The sequence below is a fragment of the Hoplias malabaricus genome, chromosome 15 (assembly GCF_029633855.1).
Source record: "Hoplias malabaricus isolate fHopMal1 chromosome 15, fHopMal1.hap1, whole genome shotgun sequence".
NCBI lineage: Eukaryota > Metazoa > Chordata > Actinopteri > Characiformes > Erythrinidae > Hoplias > Hoplias malabaricus.
Window position 1 is genome coordinate 16,663,740 of NC_089814.1, and position 12,335 is coordinate 16,676,074.

At 43.2% G+C, this 12,335-nt stretch overlaps 2 protein-coding genes across 4 annotated transcripts in view; one reads left to right on the plus strand and one right to left on the minus strand.

Moving 5' to 3' along the window:
* The window catches only part of pcxa (pyruvate carboxylase a), a 172,607-nt gene that overhangs the window by 111,944 nt on the left and 48,328 nt on the right, over positions 1-12,335 (plus strand). The window lies entirely within an intron of this gene.
* Positions 1,131-9,891, minus strand: lrfn4a (leucine rich repeat and fibronectin type III domain containing 4a). 2 transcript variants are annotated; one of them, XM_066645826.1, is made up of 3 exons: positions 9,556-9,891; positions 5,515-7,129; positions 1,131-3,051 (listed from the first exon to the last, which is right to left on the minus strand). In XM_066645826.1, the coding sequence occupies exons 2-3, from the start codon at positions 7,104-7,106 to the stop codon at positions 1,992-1,994; spliced, it is 2,652 nt and encodes an 883-aa protein (XP_066501923.1). In that variant the 5' UTR covers positions 7,107-7,129; positions 9,556-9,891; the 3' UTR covers positions 1,131-1,991. The 2 variants fall into 2 exon arrangements, with proteins under 2 accessions (XP_066501923.1, XP_066501922.1); XM_066645825.1 differs by lacking the exon at positions 9,556-9,891 and adding an exon at positions 8,511-9,327.

The following is a 12,335-nucleotide window of genomic DNA, read 5'->3' on the forward strand; positions in this document are numbered from 1 at the left end:
AAGCCATTTGTTCTTTCACTTTGACATCTGTGCTTCCCTGCCCGCTCAACTTTGCCACCAACAAAGAATTTGCTAAATACACTGTCTTACCTAAAGCCTACCTTCTATTACTATTTATCTTATTGGAGCTTAATTAATGTGTGTTAATGGGAAGAATATGGGCAGGTAAAATATTGAATCCTATTTTCATAAACTTGTTGATATACATTATCATATCTGGCATCTCTGCTCTAAAAATAGGTGCACTTCAATGCATAGCGTAAGAGTACACGACTTCAAGTCAAGTTACGAGATAAATTAAATGTCTTACTATTGCCAGAGATTTGTAATGAATATAATTGTCTAATGAACTGACGGTATGACATTATAATTCTCTTCTTTAATGTTTACCATACTCTTATAACAATTTATAAGCAACTAAATTGTGCCTGCCGTTATGAAGTTTTATGTATGCCAAAACGCCTGTGAACATATTTATCATTATAATTACAAGATTTCATAAGAAAAGGTATCAGGATTATATATACATTTTGAAAAATCTTATTTTAGTGTCTTTGGGACATTTATAAAATGAGTTTGAGGTTATAAATGTATCATTGTAAATTCAGGATTTGTAGGAAGTCTTACCAGTTTAGTGCCTTTGGGACATTGTCTGTTGACACATGCTCACCCAACATTTCTCATGAAAATTTATTAATAGATTGTTTGTTCCCTGCTTCTAATCTTCTGAAAAGCTTCTGTAAGGGTTTAATAACAAAGCTGTGAGCATTAGTAAGGTCAGGTACTGATATAGGCTGATTTGTTTTGCATCACAGAAGTCACTCAACCTCATCCAAAATGGAAATCCATTCAGTTTAATACAAGTCAACCCCCTGCTTGACAGCCCACTGCTGGTAGTTTAATATGTATTGCTGTTGCTTGGCATTCAGCACGGTGACCTTAGACTCGTTCATCATGTACCTTAAGGTAGCTGCACGTTGTCTGCAAACCTTGGACGTTTAAAGCTTCATGTAAGGTAGTTACTAGTGAAAACACTGTTTTAGATGTCTGTCATTATTCATGCAGATCTATTTTAGCAAAGACTCCTATCATAACAGATGGAGCATCTCAAAAATAGTGACTTTATTCCAGAATATAAGATCTCTTTCTTTTATTCTGAAGAAAAAGGCTCATAGGAGAACACTCAAATTTGCAGGTCAGACCAGTGGAACTGTTGAATGATGGTACATACACATGAACAAATGGGTCTTTTTATGTGCTCTCTGTCACATTACTTCTTGCAGTTCATTTTCAATTAATGTTCAGTTGCAAGAGGACCACACAAAAAAAGAAAACCTTTAGAGGGTATTAAAATTCATTCAACCTCCTCTTTCATCAAAAGCCATAAAAAAGTGTGCTTCTTTCTTGTGGCAGCATATTTCAGTGGATATTGCGCTCCCTGCCTGGGTTACGCAATTGTTTTTCTGATATTTATCCTCTTGTTGAGCCCCTCATTTGCATTCAAAAGCTGTCGCATTGGTATAAAGTAGTGGCTGACTTTTTCAATAATTTATTAATTGGTTAATTAATCTTGTCGAAACAGAAGCTCCAGGTTGTAATCCCCATATGCTTAGGGCCTGTCGACTGCACAAATGCGTCCTTGAATCTCATTTCTCCCCTTTTGTTCTTTGTCTTCCTATAATTTGATTTTGGCTTCATACTGGCTCAGAATAATAGCGGTCACCAAATAATTGGCAACCCTATTTGAGGTGTACATTTCTCCTCATTACACCTTTGTTTCTTGACCATTTATTTTCCATATTTTAATAATTTTTCATTTTCTTCATTTGGATGAAAAAGGTTTGTGATTCCTCCTCCTGGCGGTACTATATTTTGCTTGGCATGTTTATCTGTGTGGTACATGCTGCACATGGAGCTCTTTCCCTCAGGCTGGCCTTAGACACTAGTGTTGTTCACGCTTGCTCTCTTGTTTTACGTGTCTCGCATCAGCCCTATACCACGCTCTCCTCCAGGTCTCCGGGATTGGCAGCCATGCTACAGTTCGAGTTGGAGTTGGAGGAGTTGTTGGAGGCGTAGGCATGCAGGTAGCCCTGCGTCAGTGCGTGGCCGTACTGCTCGCTGCTGCTACTGGACGAGCTAGTGGTGGACGCGCACTGAACCAGCATTCCGTGCAGTGACTGGCTGCGGCGGGTCCAGATGACGCTCAGACGCTTGGCGTAGCTGTAGCACGAGGTGGTGTTGATGTCCCCCGCGTCAAAAGAGTTGCTCCTTTTGGTCCCCAGTGATCGAGACTCTCCTGGTCCAGAGTCTGTGCTGACCACCCCTACTTCATGCCCTCCCTGGGCTAGAGAGGCTAAAGCTTGTCTCTTACCTTGCTCCTTGTCTCTGTCTCTGTCCCTGTCCAGAGACCTCCTGTGCTTCAGCCTGCCTGCATGCTTTGCTCCCTTGTGCCCAGTCTGAGGGAGGGTGTGTGCAGTTTTAGCTGAGGAGTAGTACAGTGTCTCTTTCTCACCTTCTGGTGTGAAAGAGAGGGCACAGTTGTCCCTCCCCGGGGTTGTGTCTGTGCCCTGGCCACTGTTGGGTTCCGGGCTTTTTTTGGCTTTCGCCTTGTGCTTGGCTTTGGCTGGTGCCGCTTTTGTCTGTTGGCCCAGCAACCCGTTTGGCACGGCCACCATCATCACGCTGTTGTTTCCATTGGTCTGGGCGTAAACATCCACCCCTTTGACTGGCATGAACTCTCCCGACAGGTTGGCGTCATCCCGACAGTCTCCACACACTCTGTGCCGCACCATCATAGCCACAGTGAAAACCAGCAACGTGACCACCACCACCCCACCCACCATCACGGTCAGTGTGCCGCCCAGGAAGTGAGCCTGCAGAGAGCGGCATTCTGGGTAATCCTCTTTAGTGCTGAACTGGGTGCAGCCCAACACTTTAGTAGTGGCCAAGGAGGAAATGCCATCGTCAAATATAGCTAAGACGCATAAGCTGTAGTCCGCACCGGACACCAGGTTCTTCAGCAGGAAACTGTTACTGGTAGGAGGCAGGATTCTGTCGGGAAAGAGTGAGAGAGACAGGAAGAAAAAGCTAAGGATCTTGTCAAGCAAAAAAAAAAAAACTGCGAGATGAATTAAATGAAATACAATAAGTAACAGCTCAAGAACACTAATGATGATTATAGCTAGTCTGAGAGGTAAGAGCTTCCGGAGCTTTCTTTTGTAGTGGAAATGGTCTAAATCAATACCATGCTAAAAAAAAGAAAAAAATCACAAGAGATTGTGAAAATGAGGAAATTCAGAGGAAATCACAGACACTGGGAAAAGTGGCGGCCTGATGAGCAACAGGATTTTTTTTTTGCAGAGAAACCTCTGTGTTCTCTTGCTGTTAGCCTGGAGGACTCCCTCCTACACTAGTCTTTACTATCTCAAAATCATCACTTTGTCCTCCAGCTCCTGCTGAAACAGTCGATATGAAGCTCTTTAATGCACCACTCCAACTGTGGCCACTGGACTATATTGGTATACAGACCTATAATGAAAGTGCTCTGGATGGCTACACATGAATCAGGCATTTACCATTGAGAGGTAATTGCCAGCTATTGCAGAATGGCCTTGAGCACTTTTTATCTCTTCTATGCAGCCTTCAATCTGCTTTTTGCCCTTTTTGTCCCGTCTGCCTTACGTATGCCAAAATGTTTTTATTGCATTCATTTTGTTTGATCTTTATTTTCTGAACCTCTTGCTTCTGCCCTATCCTTGATCTCCAGACCTTAAGTAAAAAAAATGATTGTACCATTGAATAAATGTAGCAGTGTGTTATCAAAGACTGTGTTTACATGCAAGCTGGCTTCTTGTTTGTAAGCCCAGTTATTTACTGCATATCAATGAATAATTTGCATAGGCTGCCATACTCATACATTTCAATATGGAATGAATAATTGAGAATTACAAGCTTTGCCATAAATGTGTCATACTAATGTGTTCTTCTAAAAGTCAGACGTCTTATTTTTGCCGGAGCATATATTATTGTGAACACTACAAATTCCAGCACTCCTTGAGAATTTGAGTTATTGAGAATTTAATGGTGTGATTGCAGCACTTAGACGATGCAAATCACACTACAAACAAATCTTCTAAAAGTTCTAGGGGATTGCCTGTCAAGAAAACCAATCACAACTGGTAGACCACCTGGATTCAACTGCACATCTCAGTATTGCCAAGTCTTATTGAACGTTTGAGCCCAAAGCCCCTTTTGGGAACATTGCCAGTCAACAGCCAGTGAAGTGTGGCATAAAAATGTCCCGTGTCATTGTGCGGTGTATTGTGGAAGTCATTTACTGGTCCAGACTGGCAAACGGTGTTTAGACTGAGAACATTTGCATGCTGATGAGCTAAGCATTAGTAACAGATCCATTATCGGTGCTATATGCCTACCCTCCCACTCATGTCCCTGCTCTGCCTTGTGTTGCGGAATAACTGATGAAAGAGGAGAAGCAAACCTCTGAGATTTGCCTCACCCAAGCGCTTCCTTTTCCCTGTCTTGCCTCACCCCACTCCACTGTTCATAGGTCCTCCTTTTCCCTGTCTTCTCCCCCTCCCATCCCCATATTTATATCCATGTGTCACACTAAGTTGCTCCCCTCCCTCTCACTGTGCATTATTGATTCCATTACAGGACACCAACAGTGTGATGCAGTGTAGTCTCTGTGTGCCATTTTCAGCCATTATGTCATGGTGTGATTTAATGGCAAACCTATTAAAAATGCATAGGTTTCTGCTATAACCTGCTTCACTTCTCTGATATATTTTCATTATGTGGGTGCACCCGGTTTAGGGGCCCTGTGTGTTTTGTTTTGTGTGGTTTTTTTTTTTTTTTTTTTTTTGGGGGGGGGTGGTTATTTGTTTGTTTTGAGCACTCCTCCAGAGTAATCAAGTGCAGCACACTCAAGACTAAAGTCCTTTGAGGGGGTGGGTTTGCCTGAAGGACAGAGAGAAAAACAATGATGAAAATGGTATTGTATGTTTCTGCTTGACATGTAGTATGAAGACTGTCAGTACTGGCTTGTTTGTGAGACATTTACCGAAAATTACTAAGCTGCTCTCTACCTTTCTGAGCAGCGCTAACATAATGGCTACTATAGCCCTCTTCCTCCCATTATGTCCTGTCTGTCTTGCCTCACTACACTCTCTTGCCTCTCTCCTTCCCTTTAGATCCATTTCAGTCAGCCTGATAGGTTGTGACATCGTTGTGGACTGTGTAGTCGGTGCTCTTTTAAAGAACTCATCCACCCTTCCGTAGACGCAGTAGTTCTACCCCTTGCTCCACTTTCCTCTTTTGTGATTATTATCTCCCAGCATTTCTTCAGATCGTTAGGCTTGGTATGTATCCTCCCTGTTTGGAGTACTGTCTGATACTTATGACCTTATCGTTTTGTTAATATTCAATCAGAAGACTGTGCTAGGTGATTTGCAGGGTCGCTGTGGTTACACAGTTCAAGTAAACACACATGCCTACCTGTACACAAGTGCATCATCAGCTGTGCTGTTGTACTGAATCTGGTACATCCACACCAAGTAAGGCGTTGAGGTTCTTCCCATATGCCATCGTACCTCGGCAGAGTTGGAGGTCACTCCCAGAACTCCCACCAGTCTCTCAGTTCCAGGGTTACTACTGCCAGTTCCATCTTCTCCCTCACCTCCAGTCACATTCCTCACTGTTACCACCCCTGCCCCACCTGCAGTGCCTCCTCTACCACTGCTGATGTCTGAGGAACCAGGGTCTCTGTGGTTAATAAGGGGGATTGTCCCATTACCACGGTGAGGCAGTGGGATGATCTTAAGGTCCACTTGGGCAGTGGACTCCCCAGCTGCATTGATAGCAATACACGTGTAAGTTCCATCATCTCTGGCACGAGTCACCAGAAAGTCCAAGGTTCCATTGTAGTATGATCGGATTCGACTGGAATTCGCCACAATGCGGTCATCTGGGGATACCCAGTGGATAACTGGCTCAGGGTCACCAATGGCACGGCACTTGAGTGTGGCCCTTTGCCCCTCCAAGACCCACAATTTATTGGTGTTGCGTGTAATGAGAGGAGGTTCACATGTGAATTCCTCCTCGGGAATTGACCAGAAGTAACGTCCCGCGAGGTGCACAGGTGTGGCACAAGTTTCCATATCGTCCTCACGGGTGAGCCTCCGCAGCCACAATAGCTCACAGTTACAGTGTAGAGGATTGCCACCGAAATTCAGGCTGATTATAGCATTGTATGGCGTGGGGCTGACCACCCCAATCTGTGAACGTGAGAATAGAGGATCAGGTGGAAGGGTCTGCAGCCTGTTTGAGGTCATATCCAGGCGGGAGAGCTTGTAAAGCTCCCCGAAAGACCCCTCAGCTATCTGGTCTATAAGGTTGTGGTCCAGATTGAGGGTGCTTAGGCTGGCCATGTTCTGGATGGCTTCCCATGGAATCCTGCGGAGGTTGTTGTAGGACAGGTCCAGGTCCTCGAGTGTTGCTAGGAAGTCGTCGAAAGCATCAGAGGAGACATCAGTAAGCTGGTTGTTGTTTATGAAGAGATGCTGAAGATTGAGAAGACCTGTTAGATCCTGAGGTCCCACAACAGTCAACCGGTTCGTGTCCAAGTGCAGCGACCGCAGACTTTCCAGATCAGCAAAGGCCAGAGGCCGCAGTGCGTGGATGGTGTTACGTGACAGTGTCAGGTCCACCAATCCTGTCATGTTGGCAAAATCAGCTCCCCCCACCTCCAAGATGTAGTTGTCGGCAAGACGAAGCTCCACAGTGCGACGGTCAATATTGGGTGGGACAAAAAGCAGTCCTTTGTTCACACAGAGTGTGCTTAGAGACTCTGATAGGTTCCGACACACACAATGGAACGGGCAGATGGACACCATGCCCCATGTCTCCCCAGCCAACACACCTGGATTGTATCCCATTAGGAGATGGCTCACAAGGCCCAACCACAGCACAGTCACTGGAGACATAAAACCAAGATGTGCCGTTTTGGTGCAAATGCATTTTGAATCATGAAGTTTTCCTAGCAGTAGCTCTTTTATCCTGCGTGGCCACAGTGGCCCTGGGCTTGGCATGATATATTTATTTATCCACAGACCTAAAGTGAGGAAAAAAAACACAATGTTAGCGCTTTCATCTCATGAAATCCCCAACAGCACCAGACTTACTTTGGTGGAAATTGTCTGAAACCAAGACATATTTAAAATTCTTGTTAAAATAAAGGACCACCTGTTTTTAGTTTACCCCCCCCCCCACCTTATTGATAATGCATGGGCTCTCCCAACTCTTCTGCTCATGGATTCTCGGCACAAACGCTGTTGTCCATTAATTATGGGGTTTTGGGGTTGTGCCAACCTGCTCATCCAGTGTCTGCTTGATTAATCAAACTATGTATCAGTTCACAGAGGAACCACTGGAGAGCTTTGCTATTCATATCCACTGCTAATGATTAATGGATTCATTTGGAGTCTTCAGACAATTGCTTCAATTTCTAAGCATTTATCATATACTTGGAAGGCATAACAAGGACTTATCAGTGCCCCTAGTCTTTTGGTTTGTACTGTGATTGAGAGCTGGAGTCTGTGTGGTCACCAGAGACGAGGGCTCATGTGATCTGGCACAGGACAGTGATGAATGGCCCATTCCTTCTGTCTGTTGCGGATGTGAGATTGGGTGGATGCTGTTGTATCTGTGGGCACTTACAAACTCTGTTTACTTTGGCTCTCTGTGTCCTTCTGTTTGTTCTTTACTCTCAGCTGCCTGCTGCTTTCCTACAGTGGCCTGATCGCTCCATTACCCTGATCCATAACTGCCTGAGAGTGGAATGTATCTTTGTGTGTGTGTGTGTTCTGTCATAGTGTGTTACAATCCTGCCCAAGACGTGTAAATGGCGTGTAAATGATTTTAGATTGGCTTTGAGTTAGACCGAAGCCTTCCACCAGTTCTTAATATGGCAATAACTCTGAACATTAATGGTGGATGCTTGAGTGGGTTAATACGTCGTTGTTGATGGCATTGTTATATTATGGTGTCGTAAGCTTCTGTGTTTTTATGGTACTTGGAATACCTCAATTTCTGCTCATTTGAGCCTTACATAATGGCTCCGCTGTCACGCACACAGAGCACAGTTTGACTGCGAGAAATTTTTTTTTGGTGTGCTACAGAGAGAAGATGGGGCTGCAACTTGAACATCACTATAACAAGTGAATTAATGCGTTAAATTGTCTGGAAGTAGCTTGCTTCTGTAAGTTTTTGAATATTAAGATTTTGTTAATTAAATCTTGACATAATTTTCTCACCCATCCTTGAACCTTTAAAGGATTCCAGTGGTGAATCACTACTAAAAGACTGATCTAGTGCAGAACTAGATGTAATGGCCTGTAAACAGTGTCCTGCAAACAGAGAGAGAGCCTCTGTGATTTCAGCTGCCAGCCGTGTGCATGTGTCAGTGTGAGAGATGGGAGAAACAGAGTTCATACCTGATTGGTCTGTGCTACATCAAGATCTTGAAAGGTCCCTTATTTTTCCTGTTTTGAGGAGCTGAGGTCTCATACTGGTCCCCCTAATGTCGAAAAGCAAAACCCCAGCAAGGAAGATTTGAACAGAGGGAGAGAAGGAAGTGCTGGAGCATTGATTTTATCCTTTTCAGTCTCATTAAATCCAAGCACCTTGATCCTTGAAGATGATTAATCAACCCAATAAGCCGATGACAATCACATAATTATTTCACGTAAATCCTCTGGGTTTTTATTGAGTGTTCATGGCTCCTCAGTGCCTCTCACCAGGCGTTCTTTTGGATGTTTACTTGATTTTCATTCATTCAAGGTTTTGTGGTGATATCAAAAATCCTAAGGTGTGGTGTATGAGCCTGTAAGCATTGTCACCTGCTGATTTTTGCATTGTCCCAACCTCTGCCCAGTTACCAAATTACTAGATGAGTAATTAAACAGTCTGGTTGAATTTAAATGGGCAAAGAGGAAAAACACCAGCAGTATTAGACACTTGGATTGCAGCTCTCTTCTGTTTCAGCATCTCTTGTCTTTGCTACTTTGGACAAGACCAGGGAATCTCACACTGGCCCTTAACTGAACGCCCTTTTCATGACCGTTTTAATCCTTCCGTCGAGAATTGAAATCACATGGAAGAAGACCTCCATACGTGTGAAGTCTGCATCAGAGATGGTAAATTAATGGGATCTTCCGGAAAACTGGTGCATTAAAGCAAATAATCCAATTAGGACGGCTTTCAAGCAGCCCCTGTGGGCTCGGACTGAAACTAGTTGTGTGTGCTCCCTGTACAGGCTATCCAGTTTGACTTAAGATGCATTTGTGAAACTCCCGGTGCTCTACATGGTTCCCACCGTGAGCTGTCCCAGCCCCTGTTGTTTGCTCTGAGATTAATCCATTCAGTAGCACATCTCTCTAGTCTCTCTAGTCTACGAGCATTTCCAAGGCTCAGCTCGCTCTTGTTTCTCCGGCAGAGTTTCCTCAAGACAAATGAGGGGAAAGGCAAACGTTTACCAACCTTTTCATTGCTCTTTGAGTCCTCTCCAGAGAGAGCTTTTAGTCCTCTCTCCAGTGCTGGCAGTAAATCTTGATCAACCTGTACTTTCCTTTATGGTGCACTTGGTGGAGCCTCCCACTGCTGCCTCCTTTTTGTTTTCAATCCTGCTACAAGTCCAGGGTAGAGCCAGGCGCTTTAACTCTGGAAGCCTTGCCTAGGGATGCCGAGGGAAGGTTGCTGTCGTGCGGACGTTCTGCCAGTCATCGCTTTGTTCCTTCGTCCTGCCTCCGATCCCTGGACCAGTGCTTGAACCACGCTTTGATTTGTGGCTTTTGGTGCAGAGATGGGAGTCGGCGTCTATGTCTGCGTACACAGAATGTGTGTGTATGCGTGTGTCTGTCTGTGACTGCAACGTGTCTGCTACCGTGAAAGGAGAGAGAGAAAGAAAGAGCAGGAGGGAGGGAGAGGGAGAGAGCAGGGGAGAGGAAGGAAGAGAGAGAGAAGGGGAGGGGGAGCAGAAGAGCCTGGAGCAGCGCTGGCTTGCGATATGAGGATGGGAGATGGAATAGAAGAGGCGATATGAAGGGAGGGGGGGGGTAAAAGTAGTGGAAGGGAAAGAAGCGGAGGCTGGAGTTGCACCGGGGAGGTGGACTGAGGACTGTGGGGAAAGAAATGGCTTGGAGTTTTACCACTCTATCAGTACTTCTGTGACAGCAGGAGGTCGCTGCAGGAGTGTGGATAGCTACTAGCTGACCCTCAAGCCCTCGCCAACAAACACACATTTCCACACTTCAGCTCAGACCAGCCCCAAGCAGTAGGCTCCTCAGTAGGACAACGAAAATGTAAGGTGCCACAAAATATGAGCTGCAGTGACTTGTGATTGGAGACACTGAAAATACCATTATTCGAGAAATCTGCTAATTGTTTTGATCATTGGTGGAGATTTTGAGAATGAACCAAACAAATGGATTTCAAAACTCTTACAGCCTAGAGCTACCCTTTCATATGTTGCAAAATGATTTATTTGAGATTATTAAACAATAATTATGTAATGTCTGATGGCAGTCGTTTAAACTAGGGCTGTCTATTGATTTAAAAATACATTAACTGATTGATTGCAGACCAAAGTTTTTATTAATGGATATTTAAATGTAGAATAAATAGTCAATATTTATTCATTAAGGGCAAAATCAGAGTTATATAGAAGTATGTTTATGTAAGTACTGTTTAAGGGTAAAAAAATATAATCATAAAACAATTTTTAAATGCTAATTTTGGCAAGGTGATAAAGGTGTAGTGTCATATGCATAACAAACTGGCTTTTTTTAACGTATAACTTTATTATAATATCTCAGTGTATTTTTGATTATGGTTTAGAATATCTTAATCTTCTGAGAATATATTCAGGCAGAGCTTTAACATCAGACAAAGAAGACATCTCTACAATGCAGCTCATGGCTCAAGAAATGAGATGAAACTGGATGTGTGAGAGATGAGGAAGGGTAAGGGTTAGTTATAATATTTAATACATATTTGAGCTTAAATAAAATGTAATGTAAAGATATTGTTTGTGTTGCTAGATAAAACCACCGATATGCCACTATTGTGAAATATGGGAGTGGTGTACAAATTTGTTAAAATGAGAAATTCTGTTTTCAAGAATACTGTGTTAACAGCACTAATTTAAACTGGTTGAAATGGTATGTTTACAACATATGTTTCATGAAAACGAATGTGAATGTATTGAGATATATTTCATTGAGTTGTTACTTGTGTGATTTCATCAAAACAACACGGCTAGGAACCTATCTACCATGTTTAATAAATGTCTCTCATTTTTCATTGGATTTCATTCATTTCTTCTGTCAGTGTAATTTAGATCCTAATCTTGGGTAAACCTTATGTAAACTTTACTCTCTCCAGTTACACTTCAGATGTGGATTGTTCCACCCACTCAGTTTCATCAAAACTGTGCTCCATACATTTTCACTCTCTTTGAATCTAATCACATTATATTTAGCTAGAGATAAGTAATGACTGTACACTAACCTAGTTAATGTCTGTATCCCTCATCCAATATACATCCCGCAGTAAAGTGAATACGAATCATAGCTTATTTACAGCACTGACACATACAATCTGGATAATGTTTTTAGTGAGCCATGGAGAAAATAGCATTGTCTAAAACAGCACCTGCATATTCATTGCCTGTTTCACTCATTCCTCTACACTATCACTATTTTGTTGTGTTCTGCTTGAGTGGCACAGCAGACTGGGAGAGTTTTACAAAGGCATATCAATCAAGACTGCTCATCTCAATATAATTAGCCCACACCCAGACGGTTCTCAGGTACACTATATGACGAAAAGGTGTCAAATTTCTTCAAGAGAATAATAATCATGTGCTCTTCTTTTTACTCTTTTAGAAAGTTTTTAGCAACTTTCTGGGAGGATTTGATTGTATCCAGCCCTTACAACTTGAGTAAAGTAAGGCACTGGTGTTAAATGATTGTTTTTCATCAAAACATAATGGTGTTTGTTACAGAGAGGCATTTCCAATACTCCACAACTCAATGTTTGATCTCAGGCATGGTGGAAAATATAATGCCATCCTACCCATTCAGAAAGTGATGTTCTTTGGATTCATGACCATGAAGGTTTGGCATGACCTCATTATAGGGCAGATGCTAAATTCATTCATTCATTCATTATCTGTAAGCGCTTATCCAGTTCAGGGTTGCGGTGGGTCCAGAGCCTACCTGGAATCATTGGGCGCAAGGCAGGAATACACCCTGGAGGGG

What these genes read in the sequence shown, in the direction of transcription:
- lrfn4a (XM_066645826.1), bottom strand. Translation starts at nt 7,106, where the DNA reads ATGCCAAGCCCAGGGCCACTGTGGCCACGCAGGATAAAAGAGCTACTG. An exon ending in GATGATGCACTTGTGTACAG is followed by an intron (nt 3,052 to 5,514) that starts GTAGGCATGTGT and finishes CTTTCCCGACAG; the next exon opens with AATCCTGCCTCCTACCAGTA.